At 61.3% G+C, this 18,368-nt stretch overlaps 2 protein-coding genes across 2 annotated transcripts in view; one reads left to right on the forward strand and one right to left on the reverse strand.

Moving 5' to 3' along the window:
- CUNH7orf50 (chromosome unknown C7orf50 homolog) overlaps window positions 1-18,368 on the forward strand; it is a 58,414-nt gene that overhangs the window by 9,551 nt on the left and 30,495 nt on the right. The window lies entirely within an intron of this gene.
- GPER1 (G protein-coupled estrogen receptor 1) lies at window positions 8,827-13,972 on the reverse strand. The gene is made up of 2 exons (XM_036432582.2): window positions 13,684-13,972; window positions 8,827-12,255 (listed from the first exon to the last, which is right to left on the reverse strand). Exon 2 carries the CDS (start codon window positions 11,786-11,788, stop codon window positions 10,679-10,681), a length of 1,110 nt encoding a protein of 369 aa, XP_036288475.1. The 5' UTR covers window positions 11,789-12,255; window positions 13,684-13,972; the 3' UTR covers window positions 8,827-10,678.

The following is an 18,368-nucleotide window of genomic DNA, read 5'->3' on the forward strand; positions in this document are numbered from 1 at the left end:
CCCTCTACTAGGGATCGAGCCTGCAGCGTAGGCATGTGCTCTTGACCGGAATTGAACCCGGGATCCTTCAATCCTCAGGCCAACGCTCTATCCACTGAACCAAACCTAGGGCTGAAGTTGATTTTTTTTTTTTTTTGATATATTTTATTAATATTTTACAGAGAGGAGGAAGGGAGAGAGAGAGCTAGAAACGTCGATGAGAGAGAAACATCGACCAGCTGCCTCTTGCACACCCCCTACTGGGGATGTGCCCGCAACCAATTTACATGCCTTTGACCAGAATCGAACCTGAGACCTTTCAGTCCGCAGACCGACGCTCTACCACTGAGCCAAACCGGTTTCGGCTGAAGTTGATTTTTATATTTTGTTTTTTAAACTAATTAAAATTTGTATTTATGTTTTATGTGAGGTGGAAATCTGACCTTGTTTTTTCTCAGAGAAAGATGCAGCTGTGCCATACATTCAGGGCACACTCTGTCCTTTTAAACATGTTCACCCTCTAACTCTTGGGCTTGCCTCTCCTCAGCAACCGGTCTGTTCTGTTTTTGTTCCGTGCTTGGAGCTTGTACTTAGATCGGGTGGCACGGACGCAGTGCAGAGCTCAGAAGGAATGAAGGGTGCTGGCGAGATGCACCCCATGTTCCCCAAGCAGAGCTCATGCCCCAGGCACCTGCAGGCGCCCTGGGCAGACTGCCTGCCCCGGCGCTGGGCGCCAGCTCTGCTCCCTCAGTTTGGGCCTGAGATTCCTTCTCTTCTGTCAGCGCTTTGATGCTTCATGAAAATAGTTGTTACATTGTGGCCAGTGTTTTTGGTCCCCATCCCCTCATCTTCCCCCCCCCTCCCCCAATCAGAGCTGGTCTAAATCAAATCAGGGTTTGTAAATTTCTTCCCTCGGGACCAGCTATGAAGTGCCGCCCCGTCTGCCACACGGTCCGTGCTGCCAGGCGTGCCTAAGTGAGCGGGCAGGGCTGGGCCCATCTAGTTCATTTGCCAAAGCGAGCTGGCTGGTGAGCTGGCCCTGGGGCTGTGGTTTGCACTGTCATGGGCTCCATGTGGAGCCACCAAAGTGGCGTTACAGAACTTACCAGGCGACAGGAGAATGCGCAGGAGTGACGGGGGCCCAGGGGAAATCATTTTTGTCAGACGTTTCACGGACCGGCCCAGGACTCGGAGGCCGCTTCTCTCCAAATCCTGAGCCCCCCAATATGGTTTCCCTTTATGCCCCTTGGTTTCTTTGTCCCCAAATGTGGCTCAGACTTCCGGACCTTTCTTGGGCTTTGCAAAAAGCCCCATGTGCTGGGTTGGGGCCATGGGACCACTCTCATGGCCTGGCCTGGCGCCAGCACTGATAACCCCTCTGGGGTTGTGTGTTGTTCATGGTTTACTGTGGCCTCTCCATATGGGGGTGGTCTGGCAGGACCCGGTAATTAAAGGGGCAGTGACAGGACTGTGCATTAGTTACTGGCACAGACTCAGATGGCCAGCCCCCCAAGAATTTCCCATCAGTGGGAAGAATTTCCCATTTCCTGGGTCGCAGCTGTGCCGGGTGGCCTCCAGCTGGCTGGCTCCCACGTCTGAGTGGTCGCTGCTGCAGAGCAGCCTTCCCTGCCTCGTTTCCCGCCCCCACCCAACCCCACCCCGCTCTGGGCCTCCTGCTAGAGGAAGCTGGGAGGCAGTGAGGGGGCCCTGACCCTCTCCTGTGGGCACTGTGAGGGCAGTGGCCTTGCCGCGGTGGGACAGGTTGCCGTGGCACCGCAGAGGGCTAAGGCAGGAGAGAAGCGGTGTCTGCGAGCTGCAGGAGAACATTTGGTTTGGGATGTAAATTAGCATTTGCATGGAGGGAAGTCAGCCACCAGAACTGTGCTGATGGCCACTTGCTGCTGGGCTTGGACACCTATGTCCGCTCTCAGGACACGGGCCCTGACAGCCCGGAGCCTGGGTGTGGAGCCTCCAGCCGGCCGAATCCCCAGCCCCACCTCTTGCGTCTCATGGGAGGTGTTGACCAGGTTCCTGGCTGCAGCTGCCAGGACACACGAGACCGGAACACGGACACCCCGCTGGAATCCCTGATGGGGTCTTGTCCAGGGTTTGAGAGGCTGGGGCTCAGGCACCTTAGCTCTGCTGCTCGGCCTCCGTGTGGGGATGGCTGGCGCGGAGCTCACCTCGGGGGAGCGGCCACTGCCTTCAGTGCCCGCGGCCGCACCGTCCGTCCAGCGGGCTCTGCACTGTGCCATCGGGGGTCCGAGCTGGAGCGGTGAGCAACCACAGAGGGCGGTGCAGCTGCCAGCGAGGCCTCTCAGAACCCGTGCGAGAGGGAAATGCTCGGCTGGGGGGAGTGTTTCTGGGGTTCACTGGATGGATTGGGGGGGTGAGCTGGGAGACCTCTGAGGCTCCTCCCAGCACTCCAAGTCCTCCTGTCCTCTGGGGTCCCTGTCCGTTCTGTGTTCTGATGGGAGGGGGCGGTAGGTGTGGGGCTGCTCGGGAGGGAGGTCTGCGGGAGCCCCGGCGGGTGGGCCAGTGGCTCCCAGCGCGGAGGGAACAAGCCCCCGCGATGGCGCTCCCGTGGCCGGAGGGCTTCTGTGCCCGGCCGTGCTCTGTTTTCTTGACGAAACGTGCTTTGGGGGGATCGTAGATACGTGGGAAGTTGCAGAACAATTGTAGGAGGTCCCGGTGCCCTTGGCCCAATTCCCCCATTGGGAACAGACGGTATCAAAGCCAGGAAGTGGACATGGGTGCCACCCCAGGCTCACTCAGAGTGCACTCGTGTTGTGTGCGTGTGTGCGTGTGGGGGTGCTCGGGCATGCATGCTCTGGCATGTGTGTGGGGGGTCCTCGTGGGGTGTTCCTGTGCAGTCCATCACAGGGGCAGGGTCTAACCCTCACAGGCGGCCAAGGTACTGAGTGCTCCGTCACCCACGCTCCCTCGGCCCGGGACCGAGGGCACGCTTCCTCGGAGGAGCGCTGTGCTCTGGGACGCGCGTGTGAAAAGGCCACCTGCTTTCCTGCGCGGCTGTGGCATTCCCTCAGCCTCCCTGCTCTCAGCACGTCCCTATTGTGCTGCAGGCCGCGGTCCGGCACTCGGTTGTGAGAGGACAGCACTTTGTCGGGGTTAGGACCGTCGGGCAGCACTGCTCTCCGACCCTGCGATGTGGGCGTGGTGTCGTTGACAGGCACTGCCGGCTGGTCTGGGGGGTGTTTTCTGGCTTCATGGCGGGCAGGGCTGGCCTGCTGGTCCACTTTGTGCCGTGGCCTTTGCCCGCCTCTTCCCAGAGCTCATTCGGAAGCCAGGGGGGCTGGGCACAGGTTGTGTCCGTCGGCTGGCAGGCTTCCCGGCGGGTGTGCCTCAGGCTAGAACGGCTCTGGGCTCAAGGTTAAGCGAAGAGCCGCTGGAGAGTGAGGAGCTGAGCAGCTTTCCCACAGGAGGTGCCGAGTCTCCACCAGCCGCCCTCCGGCTGTCCCCCGGAGGCCCAGCTCTGACGGCCCAGCGTCAGCCAGGGAGCGTGTGAGCCCGCTGCCTGTGGTCACAGAACGTAAGGCAGCAACAGTGATCTCAGAGAGCAGTGTTGGTTAGTTCTTCTGAGTCATACACAACAGGAAACGCGGGTGGGAGGGAGCCAGACTCTGGTTCTATCTCGATGGCACCGGCCGGAGCGCCTGCACCTCGGGCCGGTGGGACCATGAGCGGCGGCTCGCGGTGGTTCCCGCTGCCATCTCGCTGACTGCCGGCGTCTGCCTGCTGCCGTGGCCCCTAACCCCGTTTCTCACCGTCTGTGCAGACACACCTCCTGACTGACAGCGTTCCTTTGGAGCACAATGTTTCCCGGGGGTTATTGTTGTTTAAGGCTCGTGCCCTAACCCAGTGGTTCTCAACCTTCCTAATGCCTCGACCCTTTACACAGTTCCTCATGTGGTGACCCCAACCATGAGATTATTTCCGTTGCTGCTTCATAACTGTAATTTGGCGGCCCACAGGTTGAGAACCGCCAGCAGGGTCACCTAAGACTATCCGAAAACACAGATTATTTACAGTACGATTCGTAACAGTAGCTAAATTACAGTTATGAAGTAGCAATGGAAATAGTTTTATGGTTAGGGGTCACCACCACATGAGGAGCTGTGTAAAGGGTCGAGGCATTAGGAAGATTGAGAGTCATTGCCCTAAACAAACAGCCCTCCACTGCTCCCAGGCTTCCAATGGGCAGACGTAGCAGGACTCTGGGAGCAGGTGTGTGTGAAAGAGTCTCCCACACAGAACCCCAGACCCACAGCTGTATCGGACGGAACCAGGCCCAGAGCCACACCAGTTTGGACCAGTGAATTCATGGGCTCTCCAGCTGAGACCCCCCCTCCCACCAGGGACTCCCCAGAGCATCCTAAAGAGTGACCATAGTGGCAGGAGGAAACCCTGCGAGCAGCAAGCGAATGGGTGAGAGGTCGGACGGGCTGAGACTCCGTTTGTACGATGTGGGAAGTGTGCTGGTTCTCCTGCATTTCCAGCATGAGAGGAGCCGCAGAGTTGAAGGGAATCCAGGGAAATGGTAAAGTAAAACCAGGACCAGGAGCGTGACCTGGACAGGTGAGAGGGGTTAGATGACTGAAAGCGTCAGAAGCGGGAAAGCAGGAGGACCGGACAGATGCCCCGAGACGTGCACAGTGGGCGTGGAAGCGAAAAACCCGAGAAGCTGGGAGGCGGAAGGCCCAGCTCACACCTGAAGGAGACAGGAGCGAACCGAGAAGCCAGAGAGGCGGCCTTTGCAGGAAAACACTGGGACCAATGGCCATGTGCTGAAGCAGCGCAAACGGGATAATGCAGGGTGTCCCCAGTTGTGTACACACTCTAACAGGATGAATGCGGGGTGTCCCCAGTCGTGTACTCTAACAGGATGAATGCGGGTTGTCCCCAGTCGTGTACTCGCTCTAACAGGATGAATGCGGGGTGTCCCCAGTCGTGTACTCGCTCTAACAGGATGAATGCGGGGTGTCCCCAGTCGTGTACTCGCTCTAACAGGATGAATGCGGGGTGTCCACAAGTGCATGTGCACTCTGACAGCTGATAACAGTTTTGGAAATGAAAGGTACAATATAAACGCCTCCTTCATGATGACTCAGTGTGTGCACAGGCGGGCGTCTATGTGTGTGTGTGTGTGTGTGGTGTGCATGTGCGGGCAGGGGTGTGCGGGCAGGCTTGGGGACACCACACAGGTGGAACAGCCTCGCAGTGGGCAGGGTTCTGCAGTGCACCTGCTCTGGAGGCCCAGCTTCCTGGCGGACGGCCTGCCCTGGTGATGACGGGGAGTTCAGGAAAGCAAGGCCTTTGTCGCCTCTGACATCCCTCCTGCTCCACCCTGGTGAGCCGCCTTCCGCAGGCTCGGTGCCGGTGTGTTGTGCCTCACACCGAGCTCAGCTTGCTTTGCAGCAGGTCTCCTGGGCAGTGGAGAACGTGCCAGGTGAAGCCACAGCGGGTTCACGAGGGAGCCCCAGGGCGGGTGCGTGTCTACGCACGGAGGGCTCCGCGCTCACGTGATCCTGAGGTGACAAGACTCACTGGTTTCAGTCCTTTTGCCTTTTTTGAGATGGAACTGGTTCTAAGTGGCCCGTCCGCCTGCAGGGCTCCCAGAGGCCCGGGCTGTCACTCCCTTGTCCTCGACGGCCCCGGGGGCAGGGGGACCCACTGCCTGAGGTGCTCCTCCAGGGCTATGGCAGAGCTGGGGAGGAGGGGCCTGGCCCTGAGCGAGTCTGTTTTCTGGGCTGTAGGAGAGGCCATGTCGCTGGCATCCTGAGATCGTTGGTCGTGTGGGGGTGCCGATGGCCTTTCTGCCCAGCTGCTGGGGACGAGGGCCTGTGCTCCCCATGGCCCCTGCTCCGTGGAGCCCGGGTGGGAGTTCCTGGTGCAGGAGTGATATCACACGCATTGGGGGGGGGAGCTCCACAGTGATGTGCACTCAGCTCAGGAGCTGAGGTCCCCGCCTCCTCTGACAGTGGGCCCCAGAGCTCCGGTTCAGGGTCCGAGATGCAGAGTGGGAGCTGAGGCAGCTGCTTGCTCCGCTCTGGATTATTTTTGTGGTGGAATGACCAGCTTTCCCAGGCGCCGGCGCCACAGCTGGGAAAACAGTGGCTGCTTTGAAGTAGTTTCCCAGGCTCAGAGCTCGCCTCCTGCTGCTCGAGTAAACAGTCCAGTTCAGCTCGGTCCTGTGGGCGGCGTGGGGGCCGTAGCCCTTCTCGTCGGCATGGCCCCTCCGCCTGCACCTCGAGCAGCCGGGTCAGCGTGAGCAGCTGGGATGGCATGGCGTCGGAGCAGCAGCAGAGGCCCGGCTGTGTGTGCTCAGACACACTCTGGGAGCTAAACATCCTGGGGCTTCAGTGTGACCCGCCGCCTTTCACCCCGCACGGCGCCTCCTAGAGGCAGGAGGTTGGAAAGGCGAGGCCGTCTGGGCATGTGCCATTCTCCCCCCACCCCCACCCCAGGCACAGGGCTCCTGTGCCAGATGGCTCGGCAGGTGTTGGGAAAGAACCAGGAAGTAGGCCTGAGACCAAGGTGGAGGCCGACCCTGTCGCCGGAGATGGATCCCACCGTCCAAAGGGGGCGGGCGGGCTGGGACGCTGATCTTGAGTTGTCCGGGGACCCCTGCAGAGTCCGAGGGAGCCCCTCCCTGCCCCCTGCCTGTCTGTGTTCTGGGGCAGGGAACAGACCGAGTGAGGGCCGATGGCTGCCCTTGGCAGGAGGTGACCTGGAAGCGGCAGGCGTGCCCTCCGTGCTGCCTGCTGACCTCACCTTAGCGTCCATCCTGTCCAGCTGCGGGCACGGCCGCAGCCCAGGGCCCGGTCAGACCCTGGGGGCTCTGCTCCTGGCAGACTTGTGAGGGGGCTGGCGCAGGTAGGCGCGCACACGGGCAGCGGGGTGCCTCGGGACACTCAGTGGGGACACCGGGGGCGCCAGGAGGGGATGTGACACAGCAGGAGCTGCTGGAACAAGCGCCTGTGGGTCACCAGCACCCAGCAGTTTTGTGGGTCAGTCTCGGCTCGTGTTGCTGCTCTAAATAAAAGCCTGGGGTCCGAGGGGCGTCTGGTTGTGGAGTTGGACCCCACAAGCCTCCTGCCCTCACCAGCCCAGCAGCTCAGCTGCAGCTGCTCCTCCTGCACCAGCCCAGAGGCCCTCGTGACTCTGTCCACTGAGCACCTTGTGGTGGGCTCCCCCAGACTGTCCACTGGGCACCCGTGGTGGGCTCCCCCAGACTCTGTCCACTGGGCACCCGTGGTGGGCTCCCCCAGACTGTCCACTGGGCACCCGTGGTGGGCTCCCCCAGACTGTCCACTGGGCACCCGCAGTGGGCTCCCCCAGACTGTCCACTGGGCACCCGTGGTGGGCTCCCCCAGACTGTCCACTGGGCACCCGTGGTGGGCTCCCCCAGACTGTCCACTGGGCACCCGTGGTGGGCTCCCCCAGACTCTGTCCACTGGGCACCCGCGGTGGGCTCCCCCAGACTCTGTCCACTGGGCACCCGTGGTGGGCTCCCCCAGACTGTCCACTGGGCGCCCGTGGTGGGCTCCCCCAGACTCTGTCCACTGGGCACTCGTGGTGGGCTCCCCCAGACTCTGTCCACTGAGCACCTTGTGGTGGGCTCCCCCAGACTGTCCACTGGGCACCCGTGATGGGCTCCCCCAGACTGTCCACTGGGCACCTGTGGTGGGCCCCCCCCAGACTCTGTCCACTGGGCGCCCACGGTGGGCTCCCCCAGACTGTCCACTGGGCACCCGTGGTGGGCTCCCCCAGACTCTGTCCACTGGGCACCCGTGGTGGGCTCCCCCAGACTCTGTCCACTGGGCGCCCGCGGTGGGCTCCCCTGAGTGTCCGTAGGGCCTCCACTGCTCCCTGGCTTAGGCAAAGTCCTATTCTCCTTCCTTTTTTTTTTTCCCTTTTTTTTAAAATATATATTTTATTGATTTTTTTTTACAGAGAGGAAGGGAGAGGGATAGAGAGCTAGAAACATCGATGTGAGAGAAACATCGACCAGCTGCCTCTTGCACACCCCCCACCGGGGATGTGCCCACAACCGATGTATTATACATGCCCTTGACCGGAATCTAACCTGGGACCTTTCAGTCCACAGACCGACCTCTACTGCTGAGCCAATCCGGTTTCGGCTCTCACTTCTTCCTTTTATTGTCATAAAATGCACTCAGCATAAATGAACTCTCTTAGCCATTTTTTATCTTTAAATGTATTGTCACTGGTTTCAGAGAGGAGGGGAGAGAGAAACATCAACGATGAGAAGGAATCATTACCTGGCTGCCTCCTGCACATCTGACCGAGCTCTCAACCCAGGCATGTGTCCTTGACTGGAATCAAACCTGGGACCCCTCAGTCCACAGGCCGACGCCCTACTCACTGAGCCACACCGGCCAGGGCCCTTCTAGCCGTTTGTAGACATAGCATTCAGTGGCAGTGAGCACATTCTTCTGGCTGTGCATCCGTTACTACTGCCCTCTCCAGAACTTTCTCATCTTCCCCGTCTGAGACTGCCCTGGCTCCCACCCTCCTACTTCCTGTCTCTGACGGACTCCTCCAGGTCCCCGCATTAACTCTTGGCTCCCGTTTCTCTCCATCCACGAGGGGTCCTGTGGGCACCGGGCTTTGGCGGCAGGCACTGGCCCTGTTCGAGCTTCCTGCCAGAGGTCGGTGTGGGAGTCCATCCTTTTATTTATTTATCTTAATATGTTTATTGATCCAGAGAGGAAGGGAGAAGGAGAGAGATATAGAAACATCAATGATGAGAGAGAATCATTGATTGGCTGCCTCCTGCACACCCCCTACTGGGGAACGAACCTGGGCATGTGCCTTTGACCAGAATTGAACACGGAGCCAACGCTCTGTCCACTGAGCCACACCAGCCAGGGCGGGAGTCCATCCTTTTAGGGGGATTGGACATGTGTTGTCCGAGCCGCCATCGCCTGGGGTCGGGTGGGGGTGGAATTGTGAGACTCCGGGGACTCAGAAAGGGACGGGAGCCCTGAGGAGTCTGCCCTCGGGCAGCCGGGCGCTGGGCGGCGAGGAGGACCTTTCGCATTAACTGCGTTCCTCGGAAGGAGCTGCACGAGGAGACGTGCCCTCGGAGACAGGGCCTGCTGGGGTTTCTCCGTTCCTGGCCATTTGAGTTTCTGAGTCAGCGGAGAAAAATGCCACGTCGTTGGCCAGGGACGGCGTGTTCTGTGTGGACTTGGTCTCCGGAGGATGCCCCCGACTTGCTGGTTGAAGCGGTGACTTCCCTGGAGGACCCAGGTCTCCTGGGGACGGGGCGACTCACCTGGGTCCAGGTGGCGGCTCAGCGAGACGGGTCCCCGCAGCTGGCTTCCTCCAGAGCCAGTGCAGGGCCCTGGGAACCACGGCTCGGACAGCCATCCTCCCAGGAGACGCAGGGCAGACATGGCTCAGGACCAGCTCATTCATGGTTGTGCAGGGCTTGGGGGCGCACAGGCTCTGTGTGCAAGGACCCTGCACCCCAGGGCTCCAGTCACCTCGAGTCGCAGCTGGAGTCCTGCGATGAGCTCTGGGTGGAGGCCACCCTGGAGGACCCTTAGGGTCAGTCAGTCTGGTGGCCTACGACCCCTTGGCTTTAAGCTCGTATTCCCAGGCGGGACCGCACCCCTGGTCAGCAGCAGAAATCAGATTCGTGGAAGAGGCGACATTTTCTGGGTGTGTGACAGCTAAGCCGCAGGTGTGAGCACACACTCCCCTGCCCGCCCGGAGGCTGGTGCTGATTCGGTGCGTCCAGTGCAGCCTGTGGGGGCCCCACTGCTGTCCCTGGGCCCGTCCCCCTGATGGACAGGCCTGCCTACTTCTGGGGACCCCGCCTGCGGGCTCGCTGACTACCCACCCGGAGCTGCAGCTGTCCCTGCAGGGCTGTGGGTTGTGCTTGTGCTGGCAGCCAGAACCTTCTAGAAGAGTGAGGCGCGGGGAACATTCTGCTCAAGGATGGTGCAGCAGGGGTCAGACCCCCAGAGGTGCCGCTGTGCCAGGAGCTGCGTTGAGATGTTGGCCTCTCAGAGCTCACGTGGGTGAGGAGCCGCATCGGCCGGGGGCTTTGTGGGTCTCTGAGCCCCTGCCCCCGGAGGGCGCTGCTTGGAGAACCTGGAGGCACAGCACAGCCGAGCAGCGCTGGCCACCACCGGTGTCGCCTCTTTACGTTTTCCAGAACTGTTCTCACTGTCCCCGCGAGCTGGAGCGTCGCGCCCGTGCCAGAGCCGCCCTCAGAGACGCTGCGTCCAGGTGGGATGGAAGAGAGCGGAGGTGTCACTCACTCGCCTGGGGACCAAGGGCACTGGGTGCGCACGCAGAGTACGGCCATGGGGCCGGGGCGGGGTGGGGGCACAGGGCCTTACCAGCTCAGAGCAGCCTCGGCTCTGTTTCCCCCGAGGGCAGACTCCTGGCGAGCTACTGACACGAGGCACTCCACCAGGCCCTCCATGCTGCCGCGAGACAGTCTGCACAGAGAGGGCCGTGAGTCCCCTGCCGTTGGCCATGCAAGACTGCCATCGGAGCACGTGGTGGCACAGCTCTACAGCACAGGCAGCAGCGGCGGGTGCGGGAGCCTGAGAGCCCGAGGGGGGCAGCACTCAGCTGGAGAGGCCCGACAGGCCCTGACCCCGTCCGGGTGGTGCTGAGTCTGCGGGAGCAGCCACCGTCACGCCACGCTGCTGAACCGCACCTCCGGCTGCTCGGCGTCCGGGAGGACGGCCTTCAGGGCCGCGTGGCAGAAGCGATTCAGGGCCGACACGCTCGCTCTCTGCTCCAGGTACAGCCGCAGTTTGTCTCGGAAGGTCTCCCCCAGGAAGCTGTAGATGAGGGGGTTCAGGCAGCTGTTGGAGAAAGCTGCGAGGTTGACGATGTGGCCGGTGAGCGGGTAGGCGTGGCGGAAAGACTGCTGGCAGGGCTCGGCGCCGGGCTGCGCCTGCTGCAGGAGGTGCACGCTGATGAACACGTTCTCGGGCAGCCAGCAGACGAAGAAGACCAGGACCACGGCCACGATCATCCGGAGCGCCTTCTGCCGGCGCGGGCGCAGGCCCCGGCGCCGGTGGGCCTTGATGAGCACCCGGGCGATGAGCGAGTAGCAGAGGCCAATGACGGCAAAGGGGATGATGAAGCCCAAGGTGACCTCCAGCCACTGGATCTCCTTGGCGTCGGCAAAGCAGAAGCAGGCGTCCCCGGAGTGCTGCAGGTGCGCGGCGGTGAAGGGCACCAGCGTGGCGGACACGGAGGCCATCCAGATGAGGCCGCAGCTGAGCCGGGCGTGGTGCTTGGTGCGGAACAGGCCGCAGCGCATGGCCTGGGCCAGCGCCAGGTAGCGGTCGAAGCTCATCCAGGTGAGGAAGAAGACGCTGCTGTACATGTTGATCTGCAGGAAGAGCGACATGAAGGTGCAGAGCACGGCGATGTCGTAGTACTGCTCGTCCAGGTTGAACACCTCGATGAGCGAGTCGGCCACCAGGATGAGGTCGGCCGCCGCCAGGTTGATGAAGTACAGGTCGGGGATGCTCATCCGGTCCCGGGCGCTGAGGTTCACCACCAGGATCAGGATGTTCCCCACGAAGCCGACGGGGAAGAGGAAGACGGTGTAGAGGCAGGAGAGGAAGAGCCCCACGGCGTACTGCGGGGGCGGGGGCGCCGCCAACCCCCCCGTCTGGTTGGCCAGCGCCCTGCCGGCCAGCGCGCGGGACAGGTTGAGCGCCACGGGGGTGCCGTCGAAGGCTCCGGGGTCGGTCTCCATGCCAGAGACAGGCGCTCGGGAAGTCATGCTCACACCTCCACCGTGTGCGGCTTCAGGCTGTGCCGCCAGGCTCTGGAAAACCCGTGTTAAACAGCAAATCCATCTCAGAGAGAAAGGTCTGTCCTCAGAAGTGAGCCGGGCGACGGTCACTCATCAGCAGGAGCCGGGCGGCGGGGGTCTGCTCTGCAGGAGGAGGGCTGCGCGGGCTCTGCACGACCCGCTCCTGCGGGCACCTGGGAGCAGAGGGGCGCCGTGCACCCTGCACCCTTCATTCTGCGGCCAGGTGCCCTGTGGGCGGGAAGGCTCCTCAGGTGTGTCTTCTGGGAGGACAGAGACGTAGGCACTGAGCTGAGGCAGAGGAGCAGGCGCCTCCCCGGGGGCTCCCTGCTGCGGACGGCCGTGAGTCAGCCTCGCCCCTGAGCCTCTGTGATGGCGAATGGCTGGCTCGTGAGGTAATGTGGAGACGGGTTTGGAAGTCTTAGGAAAACTACTGTCTGTCAGGAGAGGAGAGAAGATTTATTTTGGCAGCTGGTGGAAAGAGGAGTAAGCGGGAAGGGAAAAACCCAGCTTTTCTGAGAGCCAGTGGTCCTGGGCGCCGTGGGGAGACGGGGTAGAACCTCTTCTCTAACAGGAAAGTGATCCAAGAAATCTCGCTGCTTTGCTAAGCCTCGTACTAAGTTTAGATGCCGAAGCTTTTTTTTAATAACGTGGCATGAAAGACAAAATAAGGAATAAAAATGGTAATTGTTTTAGGGAATGCTATTGAAGTTTTATTCAGTGTTGACAATTACTGTCACACCTAATATGTTCTGTAATGCTGTTTGTAACCTAGCAACTCGGTGACCGGGGGAGGGACAAGGCAGCCGCCCGGTCGGCCGGCTCTGGAAACTGGGGCTTCGGGTCTGTGCTGCACCTCACTGTCCCCCCAAGTTCTCTGGGGGTCGGCAGCTGCGGTATTAGGTCACAGTGCAGAGGAGTGCCCCTGGCAGTGGGTAGGCCCCACAGCACACAGGACGGCCCCACCCAGGGAGGGACACGCCCGCCCGGGGGCAGAAAAGCCCAGAGGAACCGCCTGGTCCCCCTGAGGGGGATTGGATCGTTTTTTATTTGAGTTTTCATTTACCAGGAGGCCATCAGGAGCCGTTTCTGACGTCTAGACACCCCAGACCTCCTGCCTGAGATGCTGTGAGACCAGAGAGAGCAGGTCCCAGCCTCCGGCCCCCACGCCCCTCCTGCCAGGCACTGTGCTCAGGACCCTTGGCGTGGCGGACCGACAAATCCGACTTTAGTCATGTTTTTAGAGCCTTTTTTACTTCTTTGTAAAAACTGCCTAGGCCGTTTGCTCTGCTCTTTAAATGTGGGAATCCTGAGAAGGTTTAGGCGGCTCTTCGGGGGAAGTGTGAGGTGAGTGGTTGCAGCGGCACCAGCCCCCCCTGCATCGGCCGGGGGCTGTGTCTGTGAGGAGGAGCAGGGACGGGGCTGACCTGCCGCTGACACGGCCCCACGAGGCTGGCCGCACGCGTCCACCAAAGGGAGCCTTAGCCGAAGTGAGCCGCTGGGTGGGCTCCCACTGCTTGTCCAACCTGGAGCAGCAGGCCACCAGACCCGCTTGTACAGGGATGTCATCACCAGTGCTCTGTGGGGCGCACGCATTAAAGGAGGACAGGGCTGTGCTCGCCGGCGGGCGCCGGGCCTCATTGGGACACGGGACCAGAGTTGGAGGGCAGCCCGCACACCCAGCCTCTCCGAGTCACAGCGACATCGTGAGAGCTTCTCCCATGGAGTGTGGCTCTACTTAGAAGTTGGGGGCCTCGTGCCCTGGCCCAGCTGGTGCCCAGTCTACCCATACCCGTGCCCAGCTGTCACCTACAGTGGGCTGCCCACCCACCTGAAGGCAGAGCCAGGAACCCAGACTGACTGACCTGTGCCACAGCCGGCGCCCCGCCTGTGCCCCTCTGAGCAGACCCCGTCCTCCGGGCTCCTGGCCGGCCTCGGGGCTGTGCTCGGCCACTGGCTGCACGCGTGGAAGCGGAGTGCCTGTCGTCACAGAAGCCGAAGCGTCGCCGCTGCAGCTGGGAGCAGCCTTTATATCTGCCAGCTCCGGGCTGGGCCGCCCATGGGCTCCGGGGCTGGCAGCCTCCCTCTGCTGGACGGCCTCCCTCCGAGAGGCCAGGTTAACCCTTTTTCTGCCGGCCTCTCCTCCCACACTGGCAGTGAGCTCAGGCTTCGTCCCACTGACTCCTTCCCCACTGATGCATTTTTTTAACTTTGAAGGGATTGTAAATAGGCTTTGTTTGTCCTTTAGATAATAACTCGTCCCCATTGGTTGAAACTTTAAATGTTCTTGATTGTTTTAGCAACTGACTAGCCTTAAAACAAAACACTAAATGTTCTCAGCTTGGATAGCATGTGAATTACACGCAGAGACTTTAGCCTGGGAACTGCATAGACATTTGCAGGAAGAAATTTAAATTCAAGTGGTAGCAGGTATTTTGGCAAGTAAATGAGGAGTTGGATTCGTTTTTCTGCTCTTGATGTTAACCAGGTCTCAGCTCCCCCTCTCCTTGCTCCCAAGCCACCTGTGCAGACCTGTCCCGCAGGTGACATGACAGGCCTGAGATCTCCTCCCACCTCGGCCCACACCTGCCTGAGTGACCAGGAGAGGGTTAGTGCCGGCTCCCAGTGCCCACCTGCTGGTGGCCAGCATTGCACCTGGGGAGGGCTGGCAGAGCAGGGCCAGGAGGCCGAGGGCCCAGACGCCCCGGCCTGTGGGGTCAGGGTGCAGGGACTGCAGGGCCCTGGTGTGCGGCTGCTCGTGCCCTGTGAGGCGGTTTCGTGAACATCACCTCTTAACGGGTCTCGTACTTGAGCTTGGTGTCTTTTTACCGTGGCAGCTTGTTGAAGCCGGAGGTTGCACTCTGAGGGCTCTTGGCACTATGAGCACGGACACATCAGGTTGCTGCAGCATCAGCACTGGAGCTGTGTGCTTCCCAGGGACGCAGGCCGTTAGGTGTGGTGCCGGGACTGACAGGCACGGGCACTGAGTCCGCAGCCACAGGCGGCCAGAGCGAGGCCACAGCTTCCTGTTCTGCACGGGTCGGTCGCAGCTGAGCTGGAGCCTTGTGCATGGTGATGGGAGCACAGCCTGTTTGTCAGCAGAGCATTCTGCATGCCTTTCTGTGGACAAGCTCTGACCTCGGGGCCCTTCCAGCCTTGGGGCCCCAGGTGATTCCAGTACGAGCTTTCTCACCCCCCGAGGGGCGCGGTCATGCAGGGACAGTCTGATTGTGGTCTGAGCCACCATTTAGAGAAGGGAGCCCCGAGAAAGTCCAGCTTCTGCTGCAGCTAAGTAAACAGTGTGAAGCCAAACTTGAAATAGCCAAACAGGTCCCTTAAAATAGCTGCTTGCTACTCGCGCTCCCTTGCCTGTCCCGGCGCTGCCCAGCGGCTCTGGAGGCCGCTGTGCCTTTGCATTTGTTGTGGGTTCCTTTGGGGTGATGGCCTGTGGGGACCAGTTCTGTGCTTGAAGCTGAAATCGGATGAACTGGGCGGCCAGGTCTTGGGCCCGTCTCCTGCAGCACTGAGTGGCCGTGTGGCCATCAGCGCACCCAGAGCTGAGAGTGGGAGCGGCAGTGGCGTTAGGGATGCAGTCCATGGGCCCAGGTGAGTCCATGTGAGTTCACACGGGTGGCACACACCAGGCTCTGCCCGGGGGACCATCCAGGCCCCGGGTTGTTTATGGGCAGGATGTTCTGGAATGTCAGGCTAAAATCCAAGTCCTGGGCCAGCCCCACCTTACTCAATCGACAGCCGTGTCCTCAGGAGGGGCCTCAAGAGCCACGCAGGACGTGTCCCCTCCCCCTTTTCTTTTTAAAATAAGTTTCCATTGATTGCAGAGAGGAAGGCAGGGGAAGAGAGCGAGATCAGTGATGAGGGAGTCGGATTGGCTGCCTCCCGCACGCCCTTAACGTTAAGGTCTGTGGTCTGTGTCCTTGAGGCTGGAGAGGCTCCGGGCGGAAGCTGGGTCCTGCGTGTGCTACCGTCCTCTGACCCGCAGCCGCGTCCTGGCTCGACCTCCACAAGCTCCCACCCTCCATGAGGGGCCCTGGGCCAGAGTCGCCAGGTGCCTCCCTGCAGGGCCAGCCAGGCCGGCAGCTGGGCCCAGGAGCCGGGACGTGGCACTGTGGGCTCCCAACCGTCCGTCCACCGCAGAAACGGGCACCTCGCATCTCCCATGTGGGCTCAGTGTGCAGAGAGAAGGTCTGAGAGCCGACCGCTCCTTCCACGGCCGGTTCCCCAGCTGAAAGGCCTGGGAACGGGCCGGCCCCTCTGCGCTTCAGGCCTCGCGCAGGCTGTTGGGTGTCGCTGTGGGCTTCGCTCACGTGGCGGGGGAGGTGGCATGTTGGAGCCAGAGCAGCATCTTGTTCCTCGAGGCTTCGGCCTGGGCCGGGCATGGTCGTGGAGGGCTGCGTGTGACATGGGCAGGACCAGGGTGCCAGACCTCGTGTCTGACCAAGGCAGCCTCCAGCCGTGTGGCCAGGAGGCGCCCGCTCCGCTTGGCGGTGCCAGGGGGAGTCCTTCCTCCTTCCTCGCAGACAATGCCCGTCTCCGGGGGGGTGGGGGGGCGTCTGGGTCCTGCCAGTCTGCGCTCCCACATCTGAGACCCTTGATCCCAGGGAAGCCTCGCCCTCTGAAGTGGGCTTTAGGGTGAGGGCGTCATGGGCGCCCGCTCTGCCTGTTCACACAGGAGCCCTGCTCCCCGGACCAAACTTGGTCCCCAGGCCGCACGGCAGGACATGCTGCTGCGGGTGACGGTCTCCATCTGCTGTGCTCAGGGGCGGGGGCCGGACATGGGCAGCGCAGAATGAAGACGAGTGACCGGGCCGAGAGGAAGCCATTTGCAATGTCTCCTTAATTAGGGCGAATCGGAAGGCGCTTCTGTGGACATTGACGGCCGGTCAGGAAACAGCATTAGGCCATCCCCGTGTCCGGACTCTGCAGCTGCCGCGGTGCAGCATTGCTTCCTGGGCACTGTTGTCGCCCTACCCCCCTCTCCTGTGGCTGTCAGCTCTGCCGTCTGACTGGCGTGTTCAGCGCAGGGTCACCCCACCCCCACCCCACCCCACGCCCCGTGGACGGCCACACGCGTGTCCTGGCCTGGCCTCAGCCCGATGGGCAGGCTGTGGGCTGCCTCTTGCCTTGTTCTGTGCTTTCCCCAGAGGCGAGGGGCCTGCTGGGGGGAGGTCAAGCTGGACCGTGTCTCCTCCTGCCCCCCCATAGTGACAGGCCACGGCCCTGGGTCCACAGACAGAACCCACCTGCTGGCCCCCGCAGGTCACTACACTCCGGATCTCAACCCCCTTTACAGCAGCGCGGCACAGCACCTGGCCGGGGGGGGGGGTGGGGGGGGGCGCCAGGCACGGCTGCTGACGGGCATGGCTCTGCCCTCCTGCAGGCCCGTCCTGCTGCGGCCTCTCACCCATGCCCAGCTCTCAGTTGGGACAGGCCAGACCCCAGGGGTGATGCCCAGAGGGGCTTGGCAAGCGCCTCATCAGCCATGCTGGCCCACCTCTCTGCTCCCCACCACTTCTGGATGTCACTTGGGAAGAAATGGGATTAGTCCCCAGTCCAACTCTTCACTGCCCTTCCTGGCTCCTTCATACCCTGCGCCTCTCTGGCCTTGACCGGCTTCCCTCCAGCCCCAGGAGGCGGCAGCCAGTGCAGAGGGTGGGGGGCTCCCGGAGGTGCCATCAGCAGGCTTGCTGAGTTCTCCCAGGAGCCGGCACTGATGGAAGCCTCTGGGAGCTCATCAGTCCCTGCGGGGACAGGGCGGGCCCCCCACAGCGGGCGCTCGGTTGAAATGACAGCTTCCAGGCCTAACCCTGGACTGTTTGGCCCGAGAACCTGTGCATTTTTAAATTTGCATGCAGCCCTGGCTGGTTTTGCTCAATGGATAGAGCATCAGCTTACAGACCAAAGGGTCCTCGGTTCAATTCCAGTCAAGGGCATGTACCTGTGTTGCAGGCTTCTCTCCAGCCTGGTTCCTGGTCAGGGCTCATGCAGGAGGCAATCCATCGATGTATTTCTTTCACATCCATGTTTTCTCTGTCTTTCCCTCCCCCACTCTCTAAAAACCAGTGAAAAAATGTCCTCAGGTGAGGATTAACGACAACATGAACCTTTACACGCTGCACAGCTTGCTGGTGTGGGTGTGTCCTACATGGGCGTCTAGTCACAGAGCCACCCCCTGGTCCTGTGTCATCCAGTCCTGTCCTCCACCCAGGCCCGCAGCACTGCTTTCTGCCCTGTGTCTGACTTTACCAAAATGTCCACATGCCTGGCCTTTGGCGGCGTGCACGGAGACTCGCCGTGATGTGTGTCAGAGCCCCCTCGTGGGCAGCGTGGACCATGTGGATGCCCCATGCTGGATTTTCTGCTTACCCACTGAGTGACGTGGGCTGTTATGAATACAACTGCTGTAAACATTTGCACACGGGTTTTTATGACTTAAACAGAGGCCGGTGCGCCTCTGCCTGGCCTGCACGCCCTCTCGCAATCTGGGACCCCTCGGGGGATGTTGGAGGCCCAGTGCATGGATTCAGCCCCA

Source organism: Pipistrellus kuhlii, unplaced genomic scaffold (assembly GCF_014108245.1).
Source record: "Pipistrellus kuhlii isolate mPipKuh1 unplaced genomic scaffold, mPipKuh1.p scaffold_m20_p_113, whole genome shotgun sequence".
NCBI classification, from domain to species: Eukaryota; Metazoa; Chordata; class Mammalia; order Chiroptera; family Vespertilionidae; genus Pipistrellus; species Pipistrellus kuhlii.

Coding starts and splice junctions, on each gene's coding strand:
- GPER1 (XM_036432582.2), bottom strand. CDS start 11,788: ATGACTTCCCGAGCGCCTGTCTCTGGCATGGAGACCGACCCCGGAGCC.